The following is a 12,280-nucleotide window of genomic DNA, read 5'->3' on the forward strand; positions in this document are numbered from 1 at the left end:
AAAGCAGTTTCTCATTCCTTTGAGAAAGTGGCAAATGTTTTACCTTCACTCAAGTGATTTTGTACAATTCTCTAATTGCGATAGCTCCCGGGTTAATTTACTGCTCAGTAGATATGCAGTGTTGATCAACATTTAATATGGGTCTCTGTTGAATAGTCTCAACCTCCACAACATGTAAGCATAAATTTGTCGTGGAAGTAGGATAACAGTCAGCTGTAAGTTGCCATTTTTAAACCTGATGAATGGTATTTTTCTAGACCTGGCGCACACTTCTTTTCTTTCTTCCAGTGAAATGATTAATGTTCTTCGCTCATTTTTGGCGGATCCTCCCATGGGCTCTTCAACCACTCTCCAAGGACCCACTGACCCAGTTCGGATCCAGTCCGTGCATTTGTCATTACCCCCTCCCGCTCCCGGACTTGTGCGGGTCATGTGATTGGCTGGCTGCGCCGTCTGTGCAGCCGCGGCCAGCGGGAGAGAGGAGCGGAGCATCCTTCAGTTGGGCGCCTTGTTGCAGAAGAGATGAGCACCTGTCGCACGGACTGCCCGCTGACAGACACGATGCACAGACCCGCAGGAGACAAGTAAGACAATCACCCCCTGCATCGATAGGGTAAGAGATCGGATTGTGTCTTTGGCCAGAAATCGTGCACTTGCATTAAATTTACTGCATTTTGTTTTGTTTGCTCAAGTGCCTGTAGAGTCACTCCAATTCCAACCATTCCAATTTCATTTATGGTTGTCTCCTATTTTCTTTGAGTAAAATACGAGGATAGAAAAACACAACTAAATCTATCTATCTATCTATCTATCTATCTATCTATCTATCTATCTATCTATCTATCTATCTATCTATCTATCTATCTATCTATCTATCTATCTATCTATCTATCTATCTATCTATCTATCTAAACATATGCAGGTGATGGGTACACTTCGGGACCTCCAGTTTGCACTGCAGCTCAAGATTGAGGAGCTCCGTCAGAGGGACACACTAATAGATGAGTTAGAGCTGGAGTTGGACACAAAGGACGAACTCATCCGTAGGCTGCAAGAAGAACTCGACCGCTACAGAACCGCCCTGTCCCTCCCTGGACCCCCTGCAGTTGATGCAGGTGAACACGGTTTGATGCTTTTAATGTGTGTAATATCTTGGGAGGGGCAACAAGTGCCACAAGCTTTAACCTGACCTAGAATCCTGACATGTTGTGTGTGTGTGTGTGTTTTATCCTACTGTAGCTTCTGCAGCTCAAATTGAGGACAACCAGAGTGCCAAAAGGCAGACAGTCATTTCAGAGCCCTTCAGTCCAGACCCTATGACAATCGCAGTGGTTTCGCACAGAAGCTGTGACAAAAGCCAGGAGTAAGAGCACGCGCTGTTCCCTCAGTTCACACCAGCTCTGAGTGAAAACTCTCGCTCTTGTTGACTGCTTATCAACAAGTATCTCTTTAAGACCTCTTGCAAGCTTTCACCAGACTGCATTCACGGTGAAAAATGACCAGCATTGTGACACATGCGTCATGTCTTTATATCCTCAGATCTCGAAGGCTGATCCAGGCGGCGCTTCTGAAAAATGACTTGTTAAAGAACCTCGATGAAGACGAAATCAAGGCAGTCACTGCCTGCATGCACCGAGCAACCATCAATCAGGGCTGCTTTGTTTTCCAGCAGGGCACCTCCGGGGATCAGGCTTTTGTTTTAGAAGGTAAGTCATTTTCTTCTTAAGATCAACAGCATTCATCTTACTTCAAGTTGTTTATCAGGACTCTGCCTCGATTATAGGTGCTCCAGTGCAAATGTGATGACATTTTCTTAAAATTTGCATTCTGTTGCCTTCGGGCTCGGGGTGTTGATTTGATTGGACAAGATTGCATACCACTCTAAAGCACAGTTATGTAAATGAAAGGGAGCTAGGCTGTTATTCTGGGTTGAAATCTAAGGAGGGAGCAGAAAAATGGCTAATGGCTCCTTCAGGAGGTTGAAACTGTTTGGAAGGTGTCACCTATTGGTAGGTGCCATCTCCCTGCTTTATTCTAGTCGTTTACATTGTGAGCTGTGTCTGCTCTGAATCCTGAAACACACCACATTATTCAACACAGAAGTACACAGCGAGTATTTAAATATGTTCCTTACATAACACTCATATCCCTTAAACTAGCAATCTGTGAAAGTGGAGTGGTTCAAAGGTTCAGCTTCCAGCAGGACAATGGCTTTAAACACACTCTCAGAGCTACAGTGGGATTGTTCAGTTTAGATCAAAGTGTGCTCATGTGTAGGAATGGCCTAGTCAAAGTCTAGTCCCAAATTCAGTTGAGAAGTTGTAAAAATCATTAAACCAGATTTTTACATATGCTTAAGTTCTGTTACAAAGAATGTACAGCTCTGGTAGAGACATATCCAAAAAGACTTCCTTATAGCCACCATTTCAGCAAATATTAACTTTTAAGCTTTTTCATTGATAAATAATTTTGAAAACCACATATCCTTTATCTTCTACTTCACAATCGTGCACCGCTTTATGTTTTTCAGTCATATAAAGTCTCATTAATGACATATTTTGTGTTTTGGTATTGTGAAAAAATGCATAGATGTTTAAATGATGTAAATATCTTTCATTTGTTTATTTTCTTGGCAGAAGGAAGACTGGACGTGACAAAAGATGGACAGAAGGTGCTCACCTTTGAGCCGGAGGACGTGTTTGGAGAGTTGGCGCTCCTCTACAACTCCACCCACAACTACTCCGTCTCAGGTAGGCGCTGTGTTGACGTCTTTCGACAACGAAATACAATCATCGCTCGAGGAACGTCACAGGGAAAACTGAAGGAGGGCCCCGTTTTGAATGATTTTGACTTGGATGGAAAATAAATAATTATTGTGAAGATCACAAGAATACAGAGCTCTGGTGCGGTGTGAGACGGAGGACGTCGGTGGAATTTAAAATCAAAGAGGCTTTTGAAATCAGAGGCAGCACTGCGCATTCACATGTTTCTTCTTTTTTATCCGGATATGTGGGGAATTTCAAATATGTAATGCTGCATAAGCCAGCGGTCTTCTCTCCACAAGCATGCATCAGTCAGAACATTTACAAAATAAATGCGCTCTGAAAATATCCCTTAGCTCCCACGTTTAAAAAAAAAAAAAGTAGTGGACAAATCCTTTTAACACAAACATTGCCCTTTCATTTCTTCCCCTCATCTGATCTCAGGCCTGTGAAAAAAAAAAAAAAACGTTCTCAGCTGTCACTACAGATATCTGGCCTGGTTTCACAAATAAATAAATATTAGCTGTGGGTAAACAGGACGTGGAAGCGGCCGGGATCAGTGTAAATGGAAGAAACATCACTTTATTTGCCATCACTGAGCATCTAATTCTCTCTTTCAGCTGCTTTCTTTATTTTGAGAGCAGCCAGCCATTCCAATTTACCGCTCTCAGCTATCTGTCTGCTCCCTGGTAGCAATCCTCAACTCACGGTGACAGCCTGTCCTCCTTTGTTCCCTGCCCATTATTGTCATCCTTTCCCTTTGGATTCGCTCAGGGCCCACCGTGCTCATCTCCTTCGTGGCCTGAAAATAGTTTCGCTTTGTGTCTGACGCTGCCCAGGAGGCTTTGGTGTGGTGATATGGGAGCAGGTGATCCAAGTCATGCAGATATACAATGACGTGCAATAGCATTAGAGCCCAGGAAACATTTATTTTTTTTGTATTTTGTTCCATTTCAACTAGAAACTTTTTTTATTGGGATTTTCTGTAACAGACGCAAAACTGCATAAATGTTTAATTGAGCTAATCGCAGGGTCGGCATTTAATCGCACTTTAATCAAAAACTACATATTGACAAAATAAGCATAATTTTCAATTCAAAAGCTCTTAAGAGCTCAACAACAAATGCTTATTAATTTTAATCAGTTTTTAGGTTATTCGACTATCAGATTGGTGTCAAGTGCTATTATAACTTCTCAGGTTTCAAGTGTTTCAGGGATCCATGATCATTCATGGATCTTTGAACAAATACTTCTTCAGATATATGGACGTCTGTTCTTGCCTCAACATGTCGTGCATTGAGCTGGAATAGCTTTGGTGATAGTTTCCTTTCGGCACAACTTGCACACAATAGTTTTTTCCAGTGTCTCATTATGTTGTCGTTTGAAGTAAAAATGAACCCCTTTTGGGGCAAAAGAGGCAGCTTTGTCATTTCATTGTTTTTGCTTGGGGATGTCCCTGGTGCGTCAGAAATGCTGGAAGAGCAGAAACGTTGAAATTCAAATGTAAATGTGATGAATTGCACTAAAAACTGGCCCCTGTGTGATCTTTTCTGCAGACTCTAACAGGTCTTTTTTAAGGATTCTGTTGTATTTAGCTCCACCGTCTTCATATCAACTTCGAACAACTTCACTTTCCCTACTGAAGAAAAGCATCCCCACTGCATGATGCTGCCACCTCCATGTTTCAGAGTGACGATGGGTTGTTTAAGGTGTTGTGAAGAGTGTGTTTTCCACCATGTATAGTGCTCTACATGTAGGCAATAAGCTCAACCTTTGGTATCTTTTTTTCTCATTCTTCCCTTTTGCTGAATATCAGGCATAATAATGGAGAAGGTTGCTTAAATGTGCCATGGGCAGAAAGAAGCTTTAAATTCATCTTCTGAATGATGAATTTAAATCTAAAAAGAGATCATTTGAAAACAATTGATCTCTTTTTAGATTTTTACTGGTAAAAAGAACAATGAAAACTTGAAATTCATGTGTCTTTTATCTCAAACTTTACAATTCTGTGCTAACTTGTGTTTGTCTATCATACAAAATATAGCATATTATAATTTGTAGCTGCATTATGACAAAATATGAAAAAGCTAGTTGTTTAAATGTCTGCAAAGCTTTCCATGTGAGGCAAGAGCAGAAAAATGTGCTTTGAGAAAGGCCCTTATGGCTTGAGCGAAGTAGATTTGAAATAAAAAGCAGTAGCCAACAATGAGATGTCATGTGGTGATAAATTTGGAGCACACAGAGAATATTCTAATGGGGAAATTAAGATATCAGGGCAGTACCATCTGATTAGATATTGGATGTAATTAGAGCGTCTCGAGGACATCTACTTCCGTTTGCAGGAAGCTTCCCGTGAACCAATCAATATGGGTCATTATTAATTTACACCACTTTCAAACTTTATCATAAAGAAAGGGGGTATTTATGGTGGAGGGAATTAGATTAGATTTATCTTCCATGTCCTCTGTAAGAGGGAAAAGGGAGACATTTTTAATGCAGCCCTGACCTAAACTGTCTGAGTGCACAGCTGAAGCTTTGCTCTTCAGCCACAACGGGCTGCAGGCAGCGTGAGTCTTTGCTATTGTCCATATTGTTTATATCAGAGCGCCCGTGTCACTGACACAACCTTTATCATTTCCTCTTGCCTTTGTCTTTTGATCTGCAGCACAAACAGACAGCAAGCTGTGGGCTATCGATCGCAAGAGTTACCGCTCTGTTCTCACACAGTGTGGCCTCAGCCGCCTTTCTCATTCAGTGGAGCTGCTCAGAAGGTGAACATCAGACCCCCGAAGCTCTGAAAATTGTCTGCAGCCTCCATTTATTCTCCCCAGATCTCTGTTATTTTGTTTGTAAGAAATTGTTGAAATATAGGTTAGAAATTTACTTTTTTTTTTCTTTATGAAAGTAAAAACTTCTTTATATAAAATAAAAATGTCATTGTGTCTTTTTTTTTGCATCTTTGCGCAGCGTTCCCTTTCTCCAGTCGTTGCCAGACGATGTCATCAGTAAACTGTTTGATCAGGTGCGAGAGGTACGGATTGATTTTTTTTTTTCTTCACAGGATTCGGTAACATCTTCAGCTTCAGTCTTCCTTTGTGTCACGTCTGTGGAAAAGTGAAGACATTCACTGTTCTTTTCTTTTCATGCTTTTTTTAAAACCTCCTCCTGTTGCAGACAAATTACTCAGATGGCGACTACGTCTTTCGACAGGGAGCTGTCGGAGACACCTTTTACATCATTAGCAAAGGCCAGGTACAGTTAAATGTTCTCTGACAGCAGCTCAGCTGGAAAGAAACTTTCAGTGAAATGGGCTTAGGTTGAGTCCAAATGTCAGAGCAGCAATAGTAACTATTTTATAATAGGGAAAATAGACTGTGCCTCTTTTCTGCAGTGTTGATCGCCATTTTTTCTTTAGGTGAGTGTGACAGAGAAGAAGCCAGGCCGTCAGGAGCAGATCGTTTTGGCCGAGCTCTCAGAGAGACAGTGGTTTGGAGAAAAAGCTCTTTGGGGGTAAGAAACAGAGTTAGTGAGCATCAATGACATCACTATATATAGAGAATTAAATATGCGTGCATACACACGGGACTAACATTTGCTGAAGTTCAAACAGAGCATCGGGGTGGGGAAAAGAGGGATTTAAGAAACTTTGTACATCACTGTTTGTGCCAGGCAGGCTAGTCTTAATGTTTCACCTCAAAAACACAAAATCTTATCATTGTTGTTTAAAGTAAGTAATTCCTTAATATCAATGAAAAAAATACTTGTTCCATTTTACCTGTAAGAAGATATTTTTGCCAAGTTTTATGTGAGATAATTTGCCAGTGGAACTAGGACTTTGTCATCAATTTTAAGGAATTTCTTGCTGAAAAGCTTCTTGTTAGTTAATTTTGTCTTCTGTGTTCTAAGATATTTGCTCTAGAAACTAGACCAAAAGTACTTGGTAGGATTGAGTTGTTTTTACAGTACAGAAACTGCTGAGGCTTTCTGGGACTGGGACTTCAGGCACAACCATCTCTCAGGTTTACAAATAGTGGTTAGGAAAATATAAACTTTTTGTCCATATTTCTGAAATACCCTGCTTCTGTTTGATCTTTTGAAAAACACAGAGACAGATAAGACAAGCAACCATGCACACACACCAAGCAAGAATTTAGAGACAACAGTCATGTTTTTGGATTAAGAACCCACACATGCACAGGGAGAACATGCAAACTAATCTCCATGTAGAAAGGCTGGGAATCGAACCCGGGACCTTCTTACTGCAAGGCAACAGTGATACCAACTGTGCCGTCCTGGTCCCCTTTTGTACTTAAGTATCTTTGTTTAAAAGTGAGGATCTTTGAATCTTCAGTTGATCAGTACTAAATACAGAAGACTTCCTATGTCAGCAGCATTTCCTATATTAGTGAATTTACAGTTTCCTTTCTTGGTTCTGTTATCAAACCGATCATTATTGCTTGGCAGACAAACTTCCTGCAGCTATCAGTCATAACCACTAATAGGAAAATAAAAAGCTCTGCCCTTGGCAAGTGAAAATACATCAATGCTTCCTGTTGCAGACTTTGTGTTTATAATTCAGTTTTTCTTTGAGTCTGTGTAGAACATAAAGAATAAATTCTAATCTGTATTCTTGGTTTTGAAAATGACCGTGAATCCTAAAAATTAATTACTTTCCTGCAGTTGATGAATGCATGTCTGATTTCTCATTTATTAATTATATTCATAAGGTTTTCTTTATTTCTCTCTGCTCTCAGAGAAATCATCCAGCCGGTAAATGTGATGGCTATTGGAGATGTGACATGCTTGGTAATAAACAGAAGGTAAGGTGACAATCTGGGCAGACGAAATAACGTGCATTTTAAGAGTATCTGATTCAGTTTCCATGCTCTTATATGTCACATACACACTGTGATTCTTTTTGTCCAGGAAAATGAGAAATTTTTACTACTTGCTTGCTTGCGTTTCAGGACCTTTAGAGATGTTATCAAAGGCTCAGGATCTGACAGCCCTCCACAGCTGCAGCAGAGTGATGAGTCAAAAGTCGAGTGAGGAGCAATGCAGTAGTATCTTATTTTACATCCATAGAAAAACACAATTTCATCTGTATTTTCCTCCTCAGGCCAAAGGAGGATCCTGCCTCCCTGGCAGCTTCCACCTTAAGCGATTTCCAGATTATTCGTACCCTGGGACTCGGGGAGTTCAGTCACGTGGATTTGGTAAAGACTTCATCTCTCACTCACAATCGCACCGATCCCGGAGCTCCTGCCTCATTGAGATTCTTTCTTTCCACAATGCTATGTATTGATCCCCCCCCTACCCCACCCCTTTGTTTTCAGGTGCAACTAAAGAGCAACACCAGGTGTGTTTTTGCCATGAGGGTCCTCAAGAAGAAGCTGATTCTCAACAGCGGTCAGCGTGAGCACATTCTGAGGGAGCGCAGCATCCTAATGGAAGCCCGCTGTCCATTCATTGTCAGGTATCACTCGTTCAGCAGCTCGTTTAAAAAAAAAAGCGAAAGTATTCACACCCTTTAAAGTTTTTCACACTTCTTTATGCTGCAATCATAAACCTTGATCAGTATCGGTTGGGATTGTTTTTGGAGGTGCGGGGGACCAATACAAAAAGCACATAATTGTAGCAACCTTTGAAGAAGTGGTTTTCAAGCTTTTTTTAGGCGTAAAGATCTCAGTGTGGCATTTGTTTTTTAAACCTATACTTTCAATGTTTGTTAGAGAACAATATCACACAAAAGGCTTCACGAAAACCAAGGACCCTAGCAGATAGGTGCACCGTTCTATCACCTGAAGGTCAAAAGATTCTGGGATCACTGTATACCTACTAAGACATGACCACCCACCCAAACTGGCTGGCTGCACAAGAAGAGAAGCCGCTATAAAGACGATGGAAACTCTGGAGAAGCTGATCGAAGCACAAATAGAAGTTGTGCACAGACAGGAAAAAGGCAGAGTCAGATTAATGGAGATGATAATTTATTAGCTCACAAAACAAGAGTTTCTTTCTAATAAATTGAAAGCTGTGTTTGTCCCACAAGGAGACAAACGTGTCTCCACAGGAACAATTAAGAAACAGGAGTAGGAGAGAGTTAGTGTGGATGCTCACAACAATGGAAAGATCTGACAAGGAGGTGACTCAACAGACTGACCCTTAAATGACAAGAAGATGATTCAGCGACAAGATAACTATGAGATTAATCGAGAGAATGAAAAGTAGTTGGGTGAGTAACAAACTAACAAGCTGAGGGAAAGTGACTAATTGACACAAAAGGACACAAAGGGAACTCAGGGGAAAACAAAAGGATCAAACTAAGCCAAAAGCTAAAGTCTAACACTAAAATAATGCTCGAAACCAACAAAGTATAATTTCCCTTCAGTTTCATAGTTATGCATGATTTTCATTTGTTTATCAAATAAACCCCCCCTTAAATACATTAAATGCAAGTCAATTAAAGTGGTTGCAATATGAAAAAGGAGAACGCATTCACGTAGAATGGTGGCTTTAAAACAATTATATTTATATTTTGATTACAGACTGTACAAGACGTTCAGAGATGCTGACCATCTCTACAGTTTGACAGAAGCTTGTCTGGGTGGGAATTTGTCTCGCCTACTCAAAGAGAAGTGAGTATGTGAAACTTCAGCAAGCTGACAGCGAGGTCACGTTTTATCGTGTGCACTGAAAAATAATCAATTCCAGTCTCATTGTTTTCATTCAGACTTTATTATAATGAAACAAGAACCACTGATTGTTTTGGCTTTTGTCACCTTTTGTTGCTAGTTGTAATGTATGCCGCTTCTGTCAATGACAGATGGTTTTATCGACTGTCTCAGACTGATGACTTCTCCTTCATTTTTCAGAGGATCCATAGATGACGGCAGCACCAAGTTCTACACAGCTTGTGTTGTCGAGGCCTTGAGTTTTCTTCACTGTCGAGGAGTCGTGTATAGAGATGTCAAGCCTGAAAACGTTGTCCTGGATGAGCAGGGTTATGGCAAACTGGTAACTACGAACTGATTCGAGCTCAATGTTCGATCGTGGTAATGCTGACCGTATGGATGTGCACCTTAGATTGGCTCCAGATGTCTGAAGAGGGTTGAGGTGGGTAAGAAGACGTGGACGTTCTGCGGCACACTGGGCTACATGGCACCTGAAATTATCCTGAGCAAAGGCCACAGTACATCCGCAGATCTTTGGTCTCTGGGCGTTTTTGTGTTTGAACTTCTCAGCGGTAGGTAAGCTTTTAACGTGTGAGGAGCCATTATTTGTTAAAGTGTTGTTGGGGGTGATGTAAACATACAAGAGACTTGTCAATAGATTTGACACATTCAGAATACAACCACAAACTATGATGTGCTTTGTTGGGATTTATTGTGATACAAAGAGAAATCTGAAACATTATGAATTTGTCATCAGCTCATTTACTCTGATTAGTGTAAATAAACTCTAGGGAACTAGAAATTAGTAAACTATTAAGGCAGGGTTCATTTTTAAGGTGGATTAGAGAACGCTAGTGAAGGAGGGGCATTGTGAAGACCTGTGAATATAGCAGACACATTTCTCTAAAGTTATGGAGGAACTTAAAGTGGGAATGTGTTCTGAATCATCATCCAGAGCCTTGAACATCTCACCAAGATGTTCATTATTTATCAAAAAAAAACAAAACAACTTATGGAACATGAGGAAGAACATTCAGATGGGACCAAAGCTTAACTTTTAAAACTCTATATAACTTGTATAAAACAGTGGAGGGGTTTTGAAAATTATATACTAATGTGTTAGAATGATCTTGAGAGGCATAAAAAAGACAATCTGAAATCCCTTGATTTGATAATTGTACAAAGATGCTCTCCATCCAGTCTGACTAAGTTTGAGTTGTTTTGCCAAGAAGAAATAAAGCAAAGAAATGTTGCCATATTTGTCAAGCAGGGTTTGATGTAAAGCTGTATTTTAAGCAAGACGTAATTCTGCAAAGCTTTAGCTAATGGTTTTTGAAACACTTATTTGAAAAACCATTTATTTGTTTCTTTCCACCTTATAACTATCCACATCTATTTTATCTGTCACAAAAAAAAAAACTAAATGTATTCAGGTGTAGTAATTATTTTATAACAGGGAAAATACAATATATTCTGTATTGTGACCATGCATAATGTGGGAAAATTCAAGGGGTGTGCATACTTTTTGTGAATCACTGTAGATCAAAGGTTCCCGACTGGATTGTGTTTCTCTTTCCAGGCTCCCATTTGATGGCTACGACCCGCTGAAGATTCTCACCGCCACTGTTAATGGTATCGATCAGGTCGAATTCCCAAAGTCATTCCGCAAAGACGCCTGTGATTTCATACAGAAGCTTTGCAGGTATAAATACTTTCTAATAACACTAGAAAATCAAAACCCCGTATTTCGATGGACTTTAGTGCTTCTTCAACTTATCCTGCTTCCATTGCTCGAGGACATGAAGTGGGTGATTAATTCATAGCTTGTTTATTCCTGTTTTGCTTTTCATCACCCAGGGGCAACCCTTCAGAGAGACTGGGCAGCCGGAGAAACGGGGCCAAGGCCATTCAGAAGCACAAGTGAGAGAATGGATTGATTTCATTAAATACAGATTCTGGGCTCTGCTTGGAAACGCAGTGTTGCAGATGATGATGATGATGATGATGGTACTTTGTTTGTCTTCAGGTGGTTCGATGGATTCAACTGGGACGGACTCTGCAAAAGAAAATTGACCCCTCCGCTTATTCCAAAAGTATGACCTAATGAGTTTGACTCACTTAATTTTCTGTTTTGTCATTCATTTTGTGTTTGTTTGTTTGTTATTTACTCTGCTGTTCTGCCTTGCAGGTCAACCTTCCTCAGCAAAGCGCGACGTGCGCACTTTACTCTGCAGACGCAGTGGAGCTCTGTACGAACTGGGAGGACTTCTGATCACAGATTTCAGACCGAGACACTTTTCCCGAGGCGGTACCTGCAGAATGCTGCTTGAGACATTAATCACCCCAAAGCTTCGACTGTTTCAGACGCAGAAAACCTTTATAGATTTACACGCATAAGAATTCAGTGATTTTTTATTTATTTATTTATTTTTGCTGCAACCCAAAGAAAACCAACAAACAAATATGTTGTATGATTATCTCCCCCCCTCTGTCCCTCTTCAGTGTCCATTCTTGTAGTGAGACTTGTGGGGCGGAAGTGGACCCAAAAGATGACGTTTTGCTCCTCCTGTTCAAGTCTTTGCACAAACAAAACCTCCAAAAGGAACGAAAAACAGGAAGTGTGCGCTCTAACTTCAAAATAAAGCAACTCGTGCAGCACAAACGTGTGTATTATTTGTGCTGCTGTATTTTCCAGCACTTTCACCAGAGCTTCGTTTAAAAAACATGATGACGACTCGTGTTAATTTTTTTATCATTACTATTGTTGTCATTGTGACTTAATTCGTCAATGAATAATTGGACACGAAAGTGCTGAAATGATGTATTTATGCTTGAGAGAAGCAG

General features: G+C 40.4%; 1 protein-coding gene across 2 annotated transcripts; it reads left to right on the forward strand.

Annotated features, from left to right (window-relative positions):
* Nucleotides 1-500: 500 nt before the first annotated feature.
* prkg1l (protein kinase cGMP-dependent 1, like) lies at nucleotides 501-12,158 on the forward strand. Of its 2 annotated transcripts, none has more exons than XM_055048880.1 (20): nucleotides 501-613; nucleotides 923-1,115; nucleotides 1,240-1,363; nucleotides 1,540-1,706; nucleotides 2,637-2,750; nucleotides 5,428-5,533; nucleotides 5,730-5,793; nucleotides 5,937-6,014; nucleotides 6,178-6,272; nucleotides 7,517-7,582; nucleotides 7,730-7,807; nucleotides 7,882-7,978; nucleotides 8,099-8,238; nucleotides 9,311-9,400; nucleotides 9,638-9,779; nucleotides 9,849-10,012; nucleotides 11,016-11,138; nucleotides 11,294-11,356; nucleotides 11,463-11,529; nucleotides 11,625-12,158. In XM_055048880.1, the coding sequence occupies exons 2-20, from the start codon at nucleotides 926-928 to the stop codon at nucleotides 11,706-11,708; spliced, it is 2,052 nt and encodes a 683-aa protein (XP_054904855.1). In that variant the 5' UTR covers nucleotides 501-613; nucleotides 923-925; the 3' UTR covers nucleotides 11,709-12,158. The 2 variants fall into 2 exon arrangements, with proteins under 2 accessions (XP_054904855.1, XP_054904854.1); XM_055048879.1 differs by having other exon boundaries at nucleotides 511-584.
* Nucleotides 12,159-12,280: the final 122 nt, after the last annotated feature.

This window comes from Poeciliopsis prolifica, unplaced genomic scaffold (genome assembly GCF_027474105.1).
Source record: "Poeciliopsis prolifica strain line A6 unplaced genomic scaffold, Auburn_PproV2 SCAFFOLD028, whole genome shotgun sequence".
Classification (NCBI taxonomy): Eukaryota; Metazoa; Chordata; class Actinopteri; order Cyprinodontiformes; family Poeciliidae; genus Poeciliopsis; species Poeciliopsis prolifica.

Excerpts from the sequence above, each read along its gene's own strand:
- prkg1l (XM_055048880.1), top strand. The coding sequence starts at position 926 with ATGGGTACACTTCGGGACCTCCAGTTTGCACTGCAGCTCAAGATTGAG. Across the intron at positions 1,116-1,239 it reads ACCCCCTGCAGTTGATGCAG|CTTCTGCAGCTCAAATTGAG; the intron begins GTGAACACGGTT and ends ATCCTACTGTAG. Across the intron at positions 1,364-1,539 it reads AGCTGTGACAAAAGCCAGGA|ATCTCGAAGGCTGATCCAGG; the intron begins GTAAGAGCACGC and ends TTATATCCTCAG.